General features: G+C 43.1%; 1 protein-coding gene across 1 annotated transcript in view; it reads right to left on the bottom strand.

Annotated features, from left to right (window-relative positions):
• The window catches only part of LOC112237209 (IQ motif and SEC7 domain-containing protein 1-like), a 129,695-nt gene that overhangs the window by 81,265 nt on the left and 31,208 nt on the right, over positions 1-17,222 (bottom strand). Inside the window, 6 exon segments of the mRNA XM_042323740.1 lie at positions 642-924; positions 1,027-1,089; positions 1,192-1,199; positions 1,298-1,305; positions 1,455-1,462; positions 1,565-1,572. Coding sequence (XP_042179674.1) covers positions 642-924; positions 1,027-1,089; positions 1,192-1,199; positions 1,298-1,305; positions 1,455-1,462; positions 1,565-1,572 — 378 coding nt within the window.

Genomic DNA, 17,222 nt, shown 5'->3' with positions numbered 1-17,222 from the left:
TGGTGTAGGTAGACTATATTACATGGATTCATTGTGATGGTGTAGGTAGACTATATTACATGGATTCATTGTGATGGTGTAGGTAGACTATATTACATGGATTTATTGTGATGGTGTAGACTATATTACATGGATTTATTGTGATGGTGTTGGTAGACTATATTACATGGATTTATTAGACTTGCTCAAATGTAGATGCATCAGTGGCTTGTACGTTGTGTGTGGATGCCAGGAGTTGCTGAATGTGTTTATGTTAATTAACGGATTGACAATCACCGGCTGACCAAATTTCATGACCTCTACAGGCCTAGGTACAACCCATCTGACTTTACCTCCTTTTCTTGGTCGTCATGGAAACTAGTTGAACTCCAGACTCTGAGTGGTCTGGCCCTGGGAAAGTTACACCCTACCCACTGACTCTATCTTAACTAGCACTGCCTCTCCCTGAGCTAGAGTCAGTGGGTAGGGAGTAACTATCTAGTTAACTAGCACTGCCTCTCCCTGAGCTCAAGTCAGTGGGTAGGGAGTAACTCTCTCCCTGAGCTAGAGTCAGTGGGTAGGGAGCAAGTATCTAGTTAACTAGCACTGCTCTCTCCCTCTACTGGTCCTATGTGTGCTATACCGTACCATGTGTTCCCTACCTTTTTGTCCTGTAGGTCGGCTGACAGCTCATAGCCCTCAGACAGGGATCGGGAGCATTTGATTGCCTCCTCCTCGGCCTGCTTCCTGAGGATGGACTGGTTGTGCTGCAGCTTGGGTCGTCGTGACCGTGGTTGCCCTGGTAACACCACGTGGCTGAAGAGATGTCCACCGTCGAAGCGGTCCTGCCCGGTACCGTCTACACTGTGGGTTAGAGGGATGCCTCGACTGTATTGGTCTAAAGACCCGCCCACCTCGTAGGCGCAAGCCTCCTCACCTTCCACACTGCAGGGAGAAGAGAGAGAGATCTGTTAGATCACAAGCCTCCTCACCTTCCACACTGCAGGGAGTAGAGAGAGAGATCTGTTAGATAACAAGCCTCCTCACCTTCCACACTGCAGGGAGTAGAGAGAGAGATCTGTTAGATCACAAGCCTCCCCACCTTCCACACTGCAGGGAGAAGAGAGAGAGATCTGTTAGATCACAAGCCTCCTCACCTTCCACACTGCAGGGAGAAGAGAGAGAGATCTGTTAGATCACGAGCCTCCTCACCTTCCACACTACAGGGAGAAGAGAGAGAGATCTGTTAGATCACGAGCCTCCTCACCTTCCACACTGCAGGGAGAAGAGAGATCTGTTAGATCACAAGCCTCCTCACCTTCCACACTGCAGGGAGAGAGAGAGAGATCTGTTAGATCACAAGCCTCCTCACTTTCCACACAGCAGGGAGAGAGAGAGATCTGTTAGATCACAAGCCTCCTCACTTTCCACACAGCAGGGAGAAGAGAGATCTGTTAGATCACAAGCCTCCTCACCTTCCACACTGCAGGGAGAAGAGAGAGAGATCTGTTAGATCACGAGCCTCCTCACCTTCCACACTGCAGGGAGAAGAGAGAGTGATCTGTTAGATCACAAGCCTCCTCACCTTCCACACTGCAGGGAGAAGAGAGAGAGATCTGTTAGATCACGAGCCTGACCAAGACCTTCAATTAAAGGAGCAGTGGTTTTCTATTTCCTTCAGATGATTAGTTCCTGGCACCTGGGGACAATTATACCCCTATTGTACACAAACGTTCTAGGCAAAGATCTGCCGGTCTCACAACAATGGTTAAGAACACAAAATGAAAAAATTGTCTCTAGTCAATAAAACCTGTGTACTGTACAGTACCACAGTGGAATGCCAGTGTTAGTAAAGTAATGAACCACAGTGGAATGCCAGTGTTAGTAAGGTAATGAACCACAGTGGAATGCCAGTGTTAGTAAGGTAATGAACCACAGTGGAATGCCAGTGTTAGTAAGGTAATGAACCACAGTGGAATGCCAGTGTTAGTAAGGTAATGAACCACAGTGGAATGCCAGTGTTAGTAAGGTACTGTACTGTACCACAGTGGAATGCCAGTGTTAGTAAGGTACTGTACTGTACCACAGTGGAATGCCAGTGTTAGTAAGGTACTGTACTGTACCACAGTGGAATGCCAGTGTTAGTAAGGTACTGTACTGTACCACAGTGGAATGCCAGTGTTAGTAAGGTACTGTACTGTACCACAGTGGAATGCCAGTGTTAGTAAGGTACTGTACTGTACCACAGTGGAATGCCAGTGTTAGTAAGGTACTGTACCACAGTGGAATGCAGGTGATAGTAAGGTACTGTACCACAGTGGAATGCCAGTGTTAGTAAGGAACTGTACGACAGTGGAATGCCAGTGTTAGTAAGGTACTATACAGTACCACAGTGGAATGCCAGTGTTAGTAAGGTACTGTACAGTACCACAGTGGAATGCCAGTGTTAGTAAGGTAATGAACCACAGTGTTACGCCAGTGTCGGTGAGGTACTGTACTGTACCACAGTGGAATGCCAGTGTTAGTATGGTACTGTACTGTACCACAGTGGAATGCCAGTGTTAGTAAGGTAATGAACCACAGTGGAATGCCAGTGTTAGTATGGTACTGTACTGTACCACAGTGGAATGCCAGTGTTAGTAAGGTACTGTACAGTACCACAGTGGAATGCCAGTGTTAGTAAGGTACTGTACAGTACCACAGTGGAATGCCAGTGTTAGTAAGGAACTGTACTGTACCACAGTGGAATGCCAGTGTTAGTAAGGAACTGTACTGTACCACAGTGGAATGCCAGTGTTAGTAAGGAACTGTACTGTACCACAGTGGAATGCCAGTGTTAGTATGGTACTGTACTGTACCACAGTGGAATGCCAGTGTTAGTAAGGAACTGTACCACTGTACCACAGTGGAATGCCAGTGTTAGTACTGTACAGTACCACTGTACTGTACCACAGTGGAATGCCAGTGTTAGTAAGGTACTGTACTGTACCACAGTGGAATGCCAGTGTTAGTAAGGTACTGAACAGTGGAATGCCAGTGTTAGTAAGGTAATGTACCACAGTGGAATGTGTAGGTACTGTACTGTACCACAGTGGAATGCCAGTGTTAGTAAGGTACTGTACTGTACCACAGTGGAATGCCAGTGTTAGTACTGTACTGTACCACAGTGGAATGCCAGTGTTAGTAATGTACTTTACCACAGTGGAATGCCAGTGTTAGTAAGGTACTGTACTGTACCACAGTGGAATGCCAGTGTTAGTAAGGTACTGTACTGTACCACAGTGGAATGCCAGTGTTAGTAAGGTACTGTACCACAGTGGAATGCCAGTGTTAGTAAGGTACTGTACTGTACCACAGTGGAATGCCAGTGTTAGTAAGGTACTGTACCACAGTGGAATGCCAGTGATAGTAAGGTACTGTACCACAGTGGAATGCCAGTGTTAGTAAGGTACTGTACTGTACCACAGTGGAATGCCAGTGTTAGCAAGGTACTGTACTGTACCACAGTGGAATGCCAGTGTTAGTAAGGTACTGTACTGTACCACAGTGGAATGCCAGTGTTAGTAAGGAACTGTACTGTACCACAGTGGAATGCCAGTGTTAGTAAGGAACTGTACTGTACCACAGTGGAATGCCAGTGTTAGTAAGGTACTGTACCACAGTGGAATGCCAGTGTTAGTAAGTAACTGTACCACAGTGGAATGCCAGTGTTAGTGAGGTACTGTACTGTACCACAGTGGAATGCCAGTGTTAGTAAGGTACTGTACAGTACCACAGTGGAATGCCAGTGTTCAGTGGAATGCCTATTAAAGGACTGTCCCACAGTGGAACTAGTAACACAGTGGAATGCCAGTGTTACATACTCCTATCCCAACTCTACATATCCCCAGTTTACATGCCATTCCCACCTATATGGATCCCCTGTTTACATGTCCCACCTCTGGACATCCCCTGTTACCACAGTACATTCTCCTATCCCACAGTCTACATATCCAGTGTTTACATGCTCAGTGTTATAGTGTCTGTCCCACCTCTACATATCCCAGTGTTTACATGTCCCACCTATATGGATCCCCTGTTTACAGTCTCCTATCCCAGTCTACACATCCCCTGTTTACATGCTCCTCTCCCACCAGTGGAATCCCCTGTTTACATGCTCCTGTCCCACCTGTACAGTGGAATGCCAGTGTTTACATGCTCCTCTCCCACCTATATGGAATCCCCTGTTTACATGCTCCTCTCCCACCTCTACACATCCCCAGTGGAATGCTCCTATCCCACCTCTACATATCCCCTGTTTAATGCTCCTCTCCCACCTATATGGATGCCAGTGTTTACATGCTCCTCTCCCACCTCTACACATCCCCTGTTTACATGCTCCTCTCCCACCTATATGGATCCCCTGTTTACATGCTCCTCTCCCACATATGGAATCCCCTGTTTACATGCTCCTCTCCCACCTATATGGATCCCCTGTTTACATGCTCCTCTCCCACCATATGGATCCCCTGTTTACATGCTCCTCTCCCACCTATATGGATCCCCTGTTTACATGCTCCTCTCCCACCTATATGGATCCCCTGTTTACATGCTCCTCTCCCACCTATATGGATCCCCTGTTTACATGCTCCTCTCCCACCTAATGGATCCCCTGTTTACATGCTCCTCTCCCACCTCTACACATCCCCTGTTTACATGCTCCTATCCCACCTCTACATATCCCCAGTTTACATGCTCCTCTCCCACCTATATGGATCCCCTGTTTACATGCTCCTCTCCCACCTCTACATATCCCCTGTTTACATGCTCCTATCCCACCTATATGGATCCCCTGTTGACATGCTCCTCTCCCACCTCTACATATCCCCTGTTTACATGCTCCTCTCCCACCTATATGCCCCTGTTTACATTCTCCTCTCCCACCTCTACATATCCCCTGTTTACATGCTCCTCTCCCACCTATATGAACCCCTGTTTACATTCTCCTCTCCCACCTCTACATATCCCCTGTTTACATGCTCCTCTCCCACCTATATGAATCCCCTGTTTACATGCTCCTCTCCCACCTCTACACATCCCCTGTTTACATTCTCCTATCCCACCTCTACATATCCCCTGTTTACATGCTCCTATCCCACCTCTACATATCCCCTGTTTACATGCTCCTCTCCCACCTATATGTATCCCCTGTTTACATGCTCCTCTCCCACCTCTACATATCCCCTGTTTACATGCTCCTCTCCCACCTATATGGATCCCCTGTTTACATGCTCCTCTCCCACCTCTACATATCCCCTGTTTACATGCTCCTCTCCCACCTATATGAATCCCCTGTTTACATGCTCCTCTCCCACCTAGTATGAATCCCCTGTTTACATGCTCCTATCCCACCTCTACATATCCCCTGTTTACATGCTCCTCTCCCACCTATATGGATCCCCTGTTTACATGCTCCTCTCCCACCTATATGGATCCCCTGTTTACATGCTCCTCTCCCACCTATATGGATCCCCTGTTTACATGCTCCTCTCCCACCTATATGGATCCCCTGTTTACATGCTCCTCTCCCACCTATATGGATCCCCTGTTTACATGCTCCTCTCCCACCTATATGGATCCCCTGTTTACATGCTCCTCTCCCACCTATATGGATCCCCTGTTTACATGCTCCTCTCCCACCTATATGGATCCCCTGTTTACATGCTCCTCTCCCACCTATATGGATCCCCTGTTTACATGCTCCTCTCCCACCTATATGGATCCCCTGTTTACATGCTCCTCTCCCACCTATATGGATCCCCTGTTTACATGCTCCTCTCCCACCTATATGGATCCCCTGTTTACATGCTCCTCTCCCACCTCTACACATCCCCTGTTTACATGCTCCTATCCCACCTCTACATATCCCCTGTTTACATGCCCTCTCCCACCTATATGGATCCCCTGTTTACATGCTCCTCTCCCACCTCTACATATCCCCTGTTTACATGCTCCTATCCCACCTATATGGATCCCCTGTTGACATGCTCCTCTCCCACCTCTACATATCCCCTGTTTACATTCTCCTCTCCCACCTATATGAATCCCCTGTTTACATTCTCCTCTCCCACCTCTACATATCCCCTGTTTACATGCTCCTCTCCCACCTATATGAATCCCCTGTTTACATTCTCCTCTCCCACCTATATGAATGCCCCTGTTTACATGCTCCTCTCCCACCTATATGAATCCCCTGTTTACATGCTCCTCTCCCACCTATATGAATCCCCTGTTTACATGCTCCTATCCCACCTCTACATATCCCCTGTTTACATGCTCCTATCCCACCTCTACATATCCCCTGTTTACATGCTCCTCTCCCACCTATATGAATCCCCTGTTTACATTCTCCTCTCCCACCTATATGGATCCCCTGTTTACATGCTCCTCTCCCACCTATATGAATCCCCTGTTTACATGCTCCTCTCCCACCTATATGAATCCCCTGTTTACACACTCCTCTCCCACCTATATGGATCCCCTGTTTACATGCTCCTCTCCCACCTATATGGATCCCCTGTTTACATGCTCCTCTCCAACCTATATGAATCCCTGTTTACATGCTCCTCTCCCACCTATATGGATCCCCTGTTTACATGCTCCTCTCCCACCTATATGAATCCCCTGTTTACATGCTCCTCTCCCACCTATATGGATCCCCTGTTTACATGCTCCTCTCCCACCTCTACACATCCCCTGTTTACATTCTCCTCTCCCACCTATATGGATCCCCTGTTTACATGCTCCTCTCCCACCTATATGAATCCCCTGTTTACATGCTCCTCTCCCACCTATATGGATCCCCTGTTTACACACTCCTCTCCCACCTATATGAATCCCCTGTTTACCTGCTCCTCTCCCACCTATATGAATCCCCTGTTTACATGCTCCTCTCCCACCTATATGGATCCCCTGTTTACATGTTCCTCTCCCACCTCTACACATCCCCTGTTTACATACTCCTCTCCCACCTATATGAATCCCCTGTTTACATACTCCTCTCCCACCTATATGAATCCCCTGTTTACATACTCCTCTCCCACCTATATGAATCCCCTGTTTACATACTCCTCTCCCACCTATATGAATCCCCTGTTTACATACTCCTCTCCCACCTATATGAATCCCCTGTTTACATACTCCTCTCCCACCTATATGAATCCCCTGTTTACATACTCCTCTCCCACCTATATGAATCCCCTGTTTACATGCTCCTATCCCACCTCTACATATCCCCTGTTTACATGCTCCTCTCCCACCTATATGGATCCCCTGTTTACATGCTCCTCTCCCACCTCTACACATCCCCTGTTTACATGCTCCTCTCCCACCTATATGGATGCCACTGTGTTCTTGGGGACCTTCAATGCTGCAGAAATGTTTTGGTACCCTTTCCTAGATCTATGCCTCGACACAATCCTGTCTATGAACTCTACGGACAATTCCTTCAATCTCATGGCTTGGTTTTCGCTCTGACATGCACTGTCAACTGTGGGACCGTATATAGACAGGTGTGTGCCTTTCCAAACCAATTGAATTTACAACAGGTGGACTCCAGCTCAAGGATGATCAATGGAAACAGGATGCACCTGAGCTCAATTTCGAGTCTAATAGCAAAGGGTACGAATACTTATTTAAATAGGGTATTTGTTTAAAATTTGAATACATTTGCAAAAACATTTTAAAAACCTGTTGTCACTTTGCCATTGTGGTAGTATTATGTGTAGATTGCTGAGGATGTTTGTTTTGATCCATTTTATAAAAAGGCTGTAAAGTAACAACATGTGGGAAAGGGGGTCTGAGTACTCTCCGAAGGCACTGTAAATTAAAAACATATTTTCCTTATTTATTATATTCCCCTAACCCTACCATGCCTCCCCTAATTGGAGTAAACTGGTGGACAACAACATTTAGGCTTCTACTTCCAGCTTATACAGTTGATGTCGGACGTTTACATACACCTTAGCCAAATACATTTAAACTCAGTGTTAGTAAGGAACTGTACTGTACCACAGTGGAATGCCAGTGTTAGTAAGGTACTGTAAAATAGTGTTAGTGTTTGGTAGCATTGCCTTTAAATTGTTTAACTTGGGTCAAACGTTTCGTGTAGCCTTCCACAAGCTTCCCACAATAAGTTGGGTGAATTTTGGCCCATTCCTCCTGACTGAGCAGGTGTAACTGAGTCAGGTTTGTAGGCCTCCTTGCTCGCACACGGTGTGGTGTTTATACTTGCGTACTATTGTTTGTACAGATGACCGTGGTACTTCAGGCATTTGGAAATTACTCCCAGGTATGAACCAGGTATGTGGAGATCTAAAAATGTTTTTTCTGAGGTCGGCTAATTTCTTTAGATTGTCCCATGATGTCAAGCAAAGAGGCACTGAGTTTGAAGGTAGTTCTTGAAATACATCAACAGGTACACCTCCAATTGACTCAAATTATGTCAATTAGCCTATCAGAAGCTTCTAAAGCCATGACATTATTTTCTGGAATTTTCCAATCTGTTTAAAGGCACAGTCAACTTAGTGTATGTAAATTTCTGACCCACTGGAATTGTGATACAGGGAATTATAAGTGAAATAATCTGTCTGTAAACAATTGTTGGAAAAATTACTTGTGTCATGCACAAAGTAGATGTCCTAACCGACATGCCAAAACTATAGTCTGTTAACAAGAAATTTGTGGAGTGGTTGAAAACACAAGTTTTAATGACTCCAACCAAGTGTATGTAAACTTCCGACTTCAACTGTACATTTTTTTTCACCTTTTTTAACCAGGTAGGCTAGTTGAGAACAAGTTCTCATTTGCAACTGTAACCTGGCCAAGATAATGCAAAGCAGTTTGACACATACAAAGTTACACATGGAATAAACAAACATACAGTCAATAATACTGTAGAAAAAGTATGTGCAAATGAGGTAGGATAAGGGAGGTAAGGCAATAAATAGGTCATGGTGGCGAAGTAATTACAATATAACAAATAAACACTGGAATTGTAGATGTGGAGAATATATATATATATGAATGTGCAAGTAGAGATACTGGGGTGCAAAGGAGGAAGATACTGTATTTATTAATTTATGGGGATGAGGTGGTTGGATTGGCTATTTACAGATGACCTATGTACAGGTGCAGTGATCTGTGAGCTGCTCTGACTGCTGGTGATTAAAGTTGGTGAGGGAGATATGAGTCTCCAGCTTCAGTGATTTTTGCAGTTCGTTCCAGTTATTGGCAGCAGAGAACTGGAAGGAAAGGCTAATTGGCTTTAGGGGTGACCAGTGAGATATACCTGCTGGAGCACGTGCTACGGGTGGGTGCTGCTATGGTGACCAGTGAGCTGAGATAAGGCGGGGCTTTACCTAGCAGAGACTTGTGGATGGAGCTAGTGGGTTTGGCGACGAGTATGAATGAGAGCATACAGGTCGCACATACTTTATACATTTTACGGACACAGTACATTTTACGTTGATTATCTTTTGTTTGTTTTACTTCCATCCTTCAGCTACCCTCAATCCCTCCCATATATTCCTGAAGACCATCCAGTCCCATCCTTCAGCTACCCTCAACCCCTCCCATATATTCCTGAAGACCATCCAGTCCCATCCTTCAGCTACCCTCAACCCTCCCATATATTCCTTAAGACCATCCAGTCCCACCCTTCAGCGACCCTCAACCCCTCCCATATATTCCTGAAGACCATCCAGTCCCATCCTTCAGCTACCCTCAACCCCTCCCATATATTCCTGAAGACCATCCAGTCCCATCCTTCAGTCCCATTCCTGAAGACCATCCAGTCCCACCCTTCAGCTACCCTCAACCCCTCCCATATATTCCTGAAGACCATCCAGTCCCATCCTTCAGCTATCCTCAACCCCTCCCATATATTCCTGAAGACCATCCAGTCCCATCCTTCAGCTACCCTCAACCCCTCCCATATATTCCTGAAGACCATCCAGTCCCATCGTTCAGCTACCCTCAACCCCTCCCATCTTTCTCTGAAGACCATACAGTTTTGATTTCTGTATGCCATATATTTTTCAACTGTGCTGTTACAAAGTTCCGAACCTTTCTCAAAGTTTCTACAGATTGTTAATTAAAATATTTTTGCTAAAATAATTATTATATTATTGATCGATTCACTATGATTTTTCAAATCACCCAGCAGTGCTATTCGCAGAGTGAGCTCCAGTTAAATGTTGCAATGTTTCAGCCATTCCTCAACCTGCAAACAGAAAAAAGCTACATATGGACAGTACCAAAACAAGTGATACAATGATTCTGTCATGTTTCAGCAAAATCTGCAGAGCTGGGATGGTCTTCAAGTCTTCATAAATATAACATTCTATTGGTTGCAAGAATGTTGTATCATAATTTAAATTGAAAAAAAAACCAATGTTTTGAATCTGCCATTGTTTTGCTTCAGTTCATATACCACGTACCATGGAATTGGTACATCGAAAATCTCCTCCCAACTATTTTGCAACGTGTATGGTATCAATCAGCTATCAATGTTTTGGTTTATCACAATATTCTGTAACCAATTTGTCTTTAATGCAGGGCAGACAGACAAGTTCCTTACCTTATCCACTTTCCACTTGCCTCTTCCATTTTTGGAGGTAATGCTGCAATCAGTTGGTTGTAACTTTGGGTAGAGCAGACGTTTCCATATATTTTGTTAGCTGCATGTGTGACAACTCCCCCAGTCCTATTTATGATATCATTTACAAAGATTTTACAGGTTGTTTTTTTGTTTTTTTTAATAATATATATTTTCTTTTATCAATTCGTATATTTGAGTTTAAACACAATATTTGTTGTAATATTTGTCTTTTTTTTGGTGGATTAAAATTAAATTGCAACCAGAATTCTATGGCTTGTTTTAAAAATAGTGATATTTTGGAGAATATTTCATTTTCAAATAACCGAAAGTGAGGTTGTAATCAGAATGAAGGGGGAAAGGCCATTCTTGAACACGGGGTGAGCCGTTCTTAATAATCTGATAGAGAACCAGTTCAGATTTCACTGTAGCTTTGTATGACTGAAGCTTTTAGTGAGGGTCTGTTTTAATATTTAATCATTTCTGCCCTCCGAGTTCATATTCATTATATAAATAGGCCCATTTAATTTTGTCTGACTTGCCTTTCTAAATTAAGTCAAATGTTTTTGCTCACATAATTAACAATGATTGACTGTCATGATAATCTCATACCTGGCAAAAGTTCAATCTGATTTAGAAATGAAAATGAAAGAAAAATAAATGACAATCTTTGAAGAAGCCCATAAATCTTTACAAGGTAAAGAAGAAAATACATTTCTGAACTGAAGCAGGAATATAATATTTACTTCTGAAGAGAGACAACATCTACAGGTTAATGGCATATAAAGCTGGTAAATATCTCTCAGCTCTCACAAAACCAATACATGCTAAACCAGTTATAATGTTAAAAGATACAAAAGAAGTAATAAGAAACCAGATTAATGACCATTTAAAAAATGTATAAATCAGAAAGAAACAACAGATTGACTGATCCTATAGCCTTCTGAGACTCAACAACCCTGAATCAATTATCAACAGACAAAACATAAATCACTAAAATATTAGATGCTGTTCCAATGAGATACTTTTCAAACATTCCCGCTGAGAAAACCACTGGAATGGACGATTTCCCATAGAATCATATCATCATTTTCAGACAAAGCAGCCCCCCTATTTAGACAAATGTGACCGACCAACTGGATTCAGTCTTATACATCAAATAGTTGTTTTACATTGGATAAGATTAGAGACTCAGAGCTACAAAATGGTACACCATACACTACAGATGAGGAAACATGTTAAAGTCATTCTGCTTTGAAAGATGATAAACTTCTAACCTCACTTTTGAGAAAATGTGACTTGAATAGTTTGGTACACCCTTCAATCAAATGTATTTATAAATTCCCTTTTTCATCAGCTGATGTCACAAAGTGCTGTACAGAAACCCAGCCTAAAATCCCAAACAGCAAGCAATGCAGAAGCACGGTGGCAAGGAAAAACTCCCTAGTAAGACAGGAACCTAGGAAGAAAACTAGAGGAACTAGGCTCTGAAGGGTGGCCAGCCTCTTCTGGCTGTGCCCGGTGGAGATTATAACACCTACTGGAGAGCTCTTCTTTGTCTACACCCATTCAGCATCGTTCACACCCTCTTAAGCCTTATCCCCACCCATCTCTTTAAGGATTCACACGTGAGGCCATGTGGTAAACACACGCTATATCAAAAAAAGTTTGTCGAAGTCTTAAATTAATAAATTGTGACACAAGAATAACAAAGCTCACTTACAATAACATATTTCAGTGTAATACAGTAAACCAACAAGAAATGGATTTATCAATATCATGGATGCCGAAAGTGCTTTCGACCATCGTGAAAGGCCTTTTCTTTTCAAAATGTTTCACTTCCCAGCTGAAATAATACATTTAATAAAAATGTTGTACACATGTCCTAAAGCAAATATATATCATATATTTTCTGATGAAATTGCTTTAGAAAGGGACACCTGCATTTGAACCGCTTGCATAACAAATTAGACAGGACCCAAACGTAACAGGTATCAGAATTAATAAACATGAATATTAAATAAATGTATTTGCAGATGATCTCCTAATACAGCTGACCAATACTGAAAACTCAATGCCCCCCCCCATTTTCACAATACTCTAGAATCTCAGGATATAAAATGAATGTGGACAAAACTACATAATGGCAATTGGAAAAGAAAGAAAAACTGATCTACAGCAGTCTTTTAAGTGGACCACAAGAAAATATGAAATACTTAGGATGTTTAATAAGAGACACCAAACAACAAACACATGAAGACACCTTTATCCCATTACTCAACGTAAATGGAACAATCTCCCCTGAAATGTTACAAGTAGAATAATCCTCTTCAGAATAGCATGGCTCCCAAAGTTCTGACATGTATTCTCGGTAATACCATTACCCCACCGAAGACATTCTTTTATTAAAAAAGTATATACTCGGTCATAACAGACTTCATATTCGCAAATAAAATTCATTAAAAAATTTAAAGGAAAGTTTTACATCTTCCTAAATCTGAAGGTGGTTTTAACCTTCCTAAGTCTGAAGGTGGTTTTAACCTTCCTAAGTCTGAAGGTGGTTTTAACCTTCCTAAGTCTGAAGGTGGTTTTAACCTTCCTAAGTCTGAGGGTGGTTTTAAACTCCAGACTTGGAATTGCATCAACTCACTACCTAGGGCTTTTACTTTCAACATACAGTGGGGCAAAAAAGTATTTAGTAAGCCACCAATTGTGCAAGTTCTCCCACTTAAAAAGATGAGAGGCCTGTAATTTTCATCATAGGTACACTTCAACTATGACAGACAAAATGAGAAAAAAAATCCTGAAAATCACATTGTAGGATTTTTAACGAATTTGCAAATTATGGTGGAAAATAAGTATTTGGTCAATAAAACGTTTCTCAATACTTTTATATACCCTTTGTTGGCAATGACAGAGGTCAAACATTTTCTGTAAGTCTTCACAAGGTTTTCACACACTGTTGCTGGTATTTTGGCCCATTCCTCCATGCAGATCTCCTCTAGAGCAGTGATGTTTTGAGACTGTTGCTGGGCAACATGGACTTTCAACTCCCTCCAAAGATTTTCTATGGGGTTGAGATCTGGAGACTGGCTAGGCCACTCCAGGACCTTGAAATGCTTCTATCAAAGCCACTCCTTCGTTGACCGGGCGGTGTGTTTGGGATCATTGTCATGCTGAAAGACCCAGCCACGTTTCATATTCAATACCCTTTCTGGTGGAAGGAGGTTTTCACTCAAAATCTCACGATACATGGCCCCATTCATTTTTTCCTATACACGGATCAGTCGTCCTGGTCCCTTTGCAGAAAAACAGCCCCAAAGCATGATGTTTCCACCCCCATGCTTCACAGTAGGTATGGTGTTCTGTGGATGCAACTCAGCATTCTTTGTCCTCCAAACACGACGGGTTGAGTTTTTACCAAAAAGTTATATTTTGGTTTCATCTGACCATATGACATTCTCCCAATCTTCTTCTGGATCATCCAAATGCTCTCTAGCAAACTTCAGACGGGCCTGGACATGTGTACTGGCTTAAGCAGGGGGACATGTCTTGCACTGCAGGATTTAAGTCCCTGGCGGCGTAGTGTGTTACTGATGGTAGGCTTTGTTACTTTGGTCCCAGCTCTCTGCAGGTCATTCACTAGGTCCCCCCGTGTGGTTCTGGGATTTTTGCTCACCATTCTTGTGATCATTTTGACCCCACAGGGTGAGATCTTGCGTGGAGCCCCAGATTGAGGGAGATTATCAGTGGTCTTGTATGTCTTCCATTTCCTAATAATTGCTCCCACAGTTGATTTCTTCAAACCAAGCTGCTTACCTATTGCAGATTCAGTCTTCCCAGCCTGGTGCAGGTCTACACCTGTCCTTTGACAGCTCTTTGGTCTTGGCCATAGTGGAGTTTGGAGTGTGACTGTGAGGTTGTGGACAGGTGTCTTTTATAATGATAACAATAAGTTCAAACAGGTGCCATTAATACAGGTAACGAGTGGAGGACAGAGGAGCCTCTTAAAGAAGAAGTTACAGGTCTGTGAGAGCCAGAAATCTTGCTTGTTTGTAGGTGACCAAATACTTATTTTCCACCATAATTTGCAAATAAATTCATAAAAAATCCTACAATGTGATTTTCTGTTTGTTTTGCCCCACTATATAGTTAAATGCACTAAAGAGGAACAATGGGCCGATATTGAAGATGTGCATGGTCATCCCCAGAATCTTTTCATGTGTCTATTTTCAAAGTATAAAGAACATTAACAACTTATTTAGGGTAGCCTAGTGGTTAGAGTGTTGGACTAGTAACCGAAAGGTTGCAAGTTCAAATCCCCGAGCTGACAAGGTACAAATCTGTTGTTCTGCCCCTGAACAGGCAGTTAACCCACTGTTCCTAGGCCGTCATTGAAAATAAGAATTTGTTCTTAACTGACTTGCCTAGTTAAATAAAGGTAAAATTTAAAAAAACTTTTAAAAAACTAGGCAAGTCAGTTAAGAACAAATTCTTATTTACAATGATGGCCTACCCCGGCCAAACCTGGACGACGCTGGGCCAATCGTGCACTGCCCTATGGGACTCCCAATCACGGCCGGTTGTGATACAGCCTGGATTCAAACCAGGGTGTCTGTAGTGACGCCTCAAGCACTGAGATGCAGTGCCTTAGACCTCTGCGCTACTCAGGAGGTAACACAATAACAATATGGAAGAAAATGTAATGCATTCTACAAAAAACAATATCAGTCCCTAAAAAAAAATAATGAAATAATGTTTGGATAGCTTTTCAGAATTCACCGATAAATTGGTCCACATGAAAAACTAAAGACACCATAGATGTGGCATATCTGAGACGTGGTTAAGAAAGAGTGTTTTGAACACTGATGTTAACCTTTCTGGTTATAACCTTTTCGGCAAGACAGATCTTCCAAAGGTGGTGGAGTGGCAATCTTTACCAAGGATCACCTTCAGTGCTCAGTTGTCTCCACCAAGTCTGTCCCCAAACAATTTGATTAGCTGGTTTTAAGTATTAAACTTTAAAATAGTTATTTGTTAACTGTTGCTGGGTGTTATCATCCTCCATCAGCACCGGCCTGTACCCTACCTTCCCTAAGCTCTCTCCTGGCCCCTTACCCTAAGTCTGAATTTGTTCTGCTAGGTGACCTAAACTGGGACATGCTTAAACCACCTGACCAAGTCCTAAAGCAATGGGACTCCCTTTCTGAGATTATTACCAATCCCACAAGGTATGACTCCAAACACCCAGAAAAGGCTATGCTCCTCGATGTTATCCTCAAAAATAATCCTGATAGGCTTCAGTCTGGTGTTTTCTGTAATGACCTTAGTGATCTAGAAGGCCAGCATCACGGAGTTGCCTCTTCACTGTTGACGTTGAGACTAGTGTTTTGCGGGTACTATTTAATGAAGCTGCCAGTTGTGGACTTGTGAGGCGTCTGTTTCTCAAACTAGACACTCTAATGTACTTGTCCTCTTGCTTAGTTGTGCACTGGGGCCTCCCACTCTTTCTATTATGGTTAGAGACAGTTTGCGCTGTTCTGTGAAGGGAGTAGTACACAGCATTGTACCAGATCTTCAGTTTCTTAGCAATTTCTCGCATGGATAGCCTTCATTTCTCAGAACAAGAATAGACTGATGAGTTTCGGAAGAAAGTTCCTTGTTTCTGGCCATTTTGAGCCTGTAATCAAACCCATGAATGCTGATGCTCCAGATACTCAACTAGTCTAAGAAGGCCAGTTTTATTGCTTCTTTAATCAGAACAACAGTTTTCAGCTGTGCTAACATAATTGCATAATGGTTTTCTAATGATCAATAAGCCTTTTAAACTGATAAACTTGCATTAGCTAACACAATGTGCCATTGGAACACAGGAGTGATGGTTGCTGATAATGGGCCTCTGTACGCCTATGTAAATATTCCATTAAAATATCTGCCGTTTCCAACTACAATAGTCATTTGCAACATTAACAATGTCTACACTGTATTTCTGATCAATTTGATCTTATTTTATTGGAAAAAAATAGCTTTTCTTTCAAAAATAAGGACATTTCTAAGTGACCCAAAACTTTTGAACGGTAGTGTGTGTTATGTGGTAGGGGAGAAGGTCAGATGTCAGGTAGGGCAAGGCGGTGAAGGGCTTTGTAGGTCAGAAGGAGGACCTTGTAATCAATGCGTTGGAAGACAGGGAGCCAGTGGAGTTCACAGAGGACAGAGGTGATGTGCTGCCAAGACTTAGTTTTGGTGAGTCAGGCTGCAGGTTTGAAACATCTGAAGCTTATTGAGGGAGCATGAGTTGATGATGGTGAGTAGTAAGTTGCAATAGTCAAGACGGGCGGAGATTAATGCATGTATGAGGGTTTCAGCGGCAGGATGGGAGAGGAAGGACCTGACTTTGGCAATGTTACGGAAGTGAAGGAATGAGGATTTGACTGTCTGTCTTTTCTGGTGGTCAAATGAGAGGGTGGAGTCCAGACTGACTCCATGGTTGCATACACGGAGGGAGAGACAGCAGTGTTGTCAATGGTGAGGGTGCCAGGTTTGGTGAGGGTGGAATCGGTGCCTATGAGGAAGAGTTCAGTTTTTTCACTGTTGAGCTTGAGGAAGT

Source organism: Oncorhynchus tshawytscha, linkage group LG07 (genome assembly GCF_018296145.1).
Source record: "Oncorhynchus tshawytscha isolate Ot180627B linkage group LG07, Otsh_v2.0, whole genome shotgun sequence".
Classification (NCBI taxonomy): domain Eukaryota; kingdom Metazoa; phylum Chordata; class Actinopteri; order Salmoniformes; family Salmonidae; genus Oncorhynchus; species Oncorhynchus tshawytscha.
This window is presented reverse-complemented; position numbering and strand designations above follow the sequence as displayed.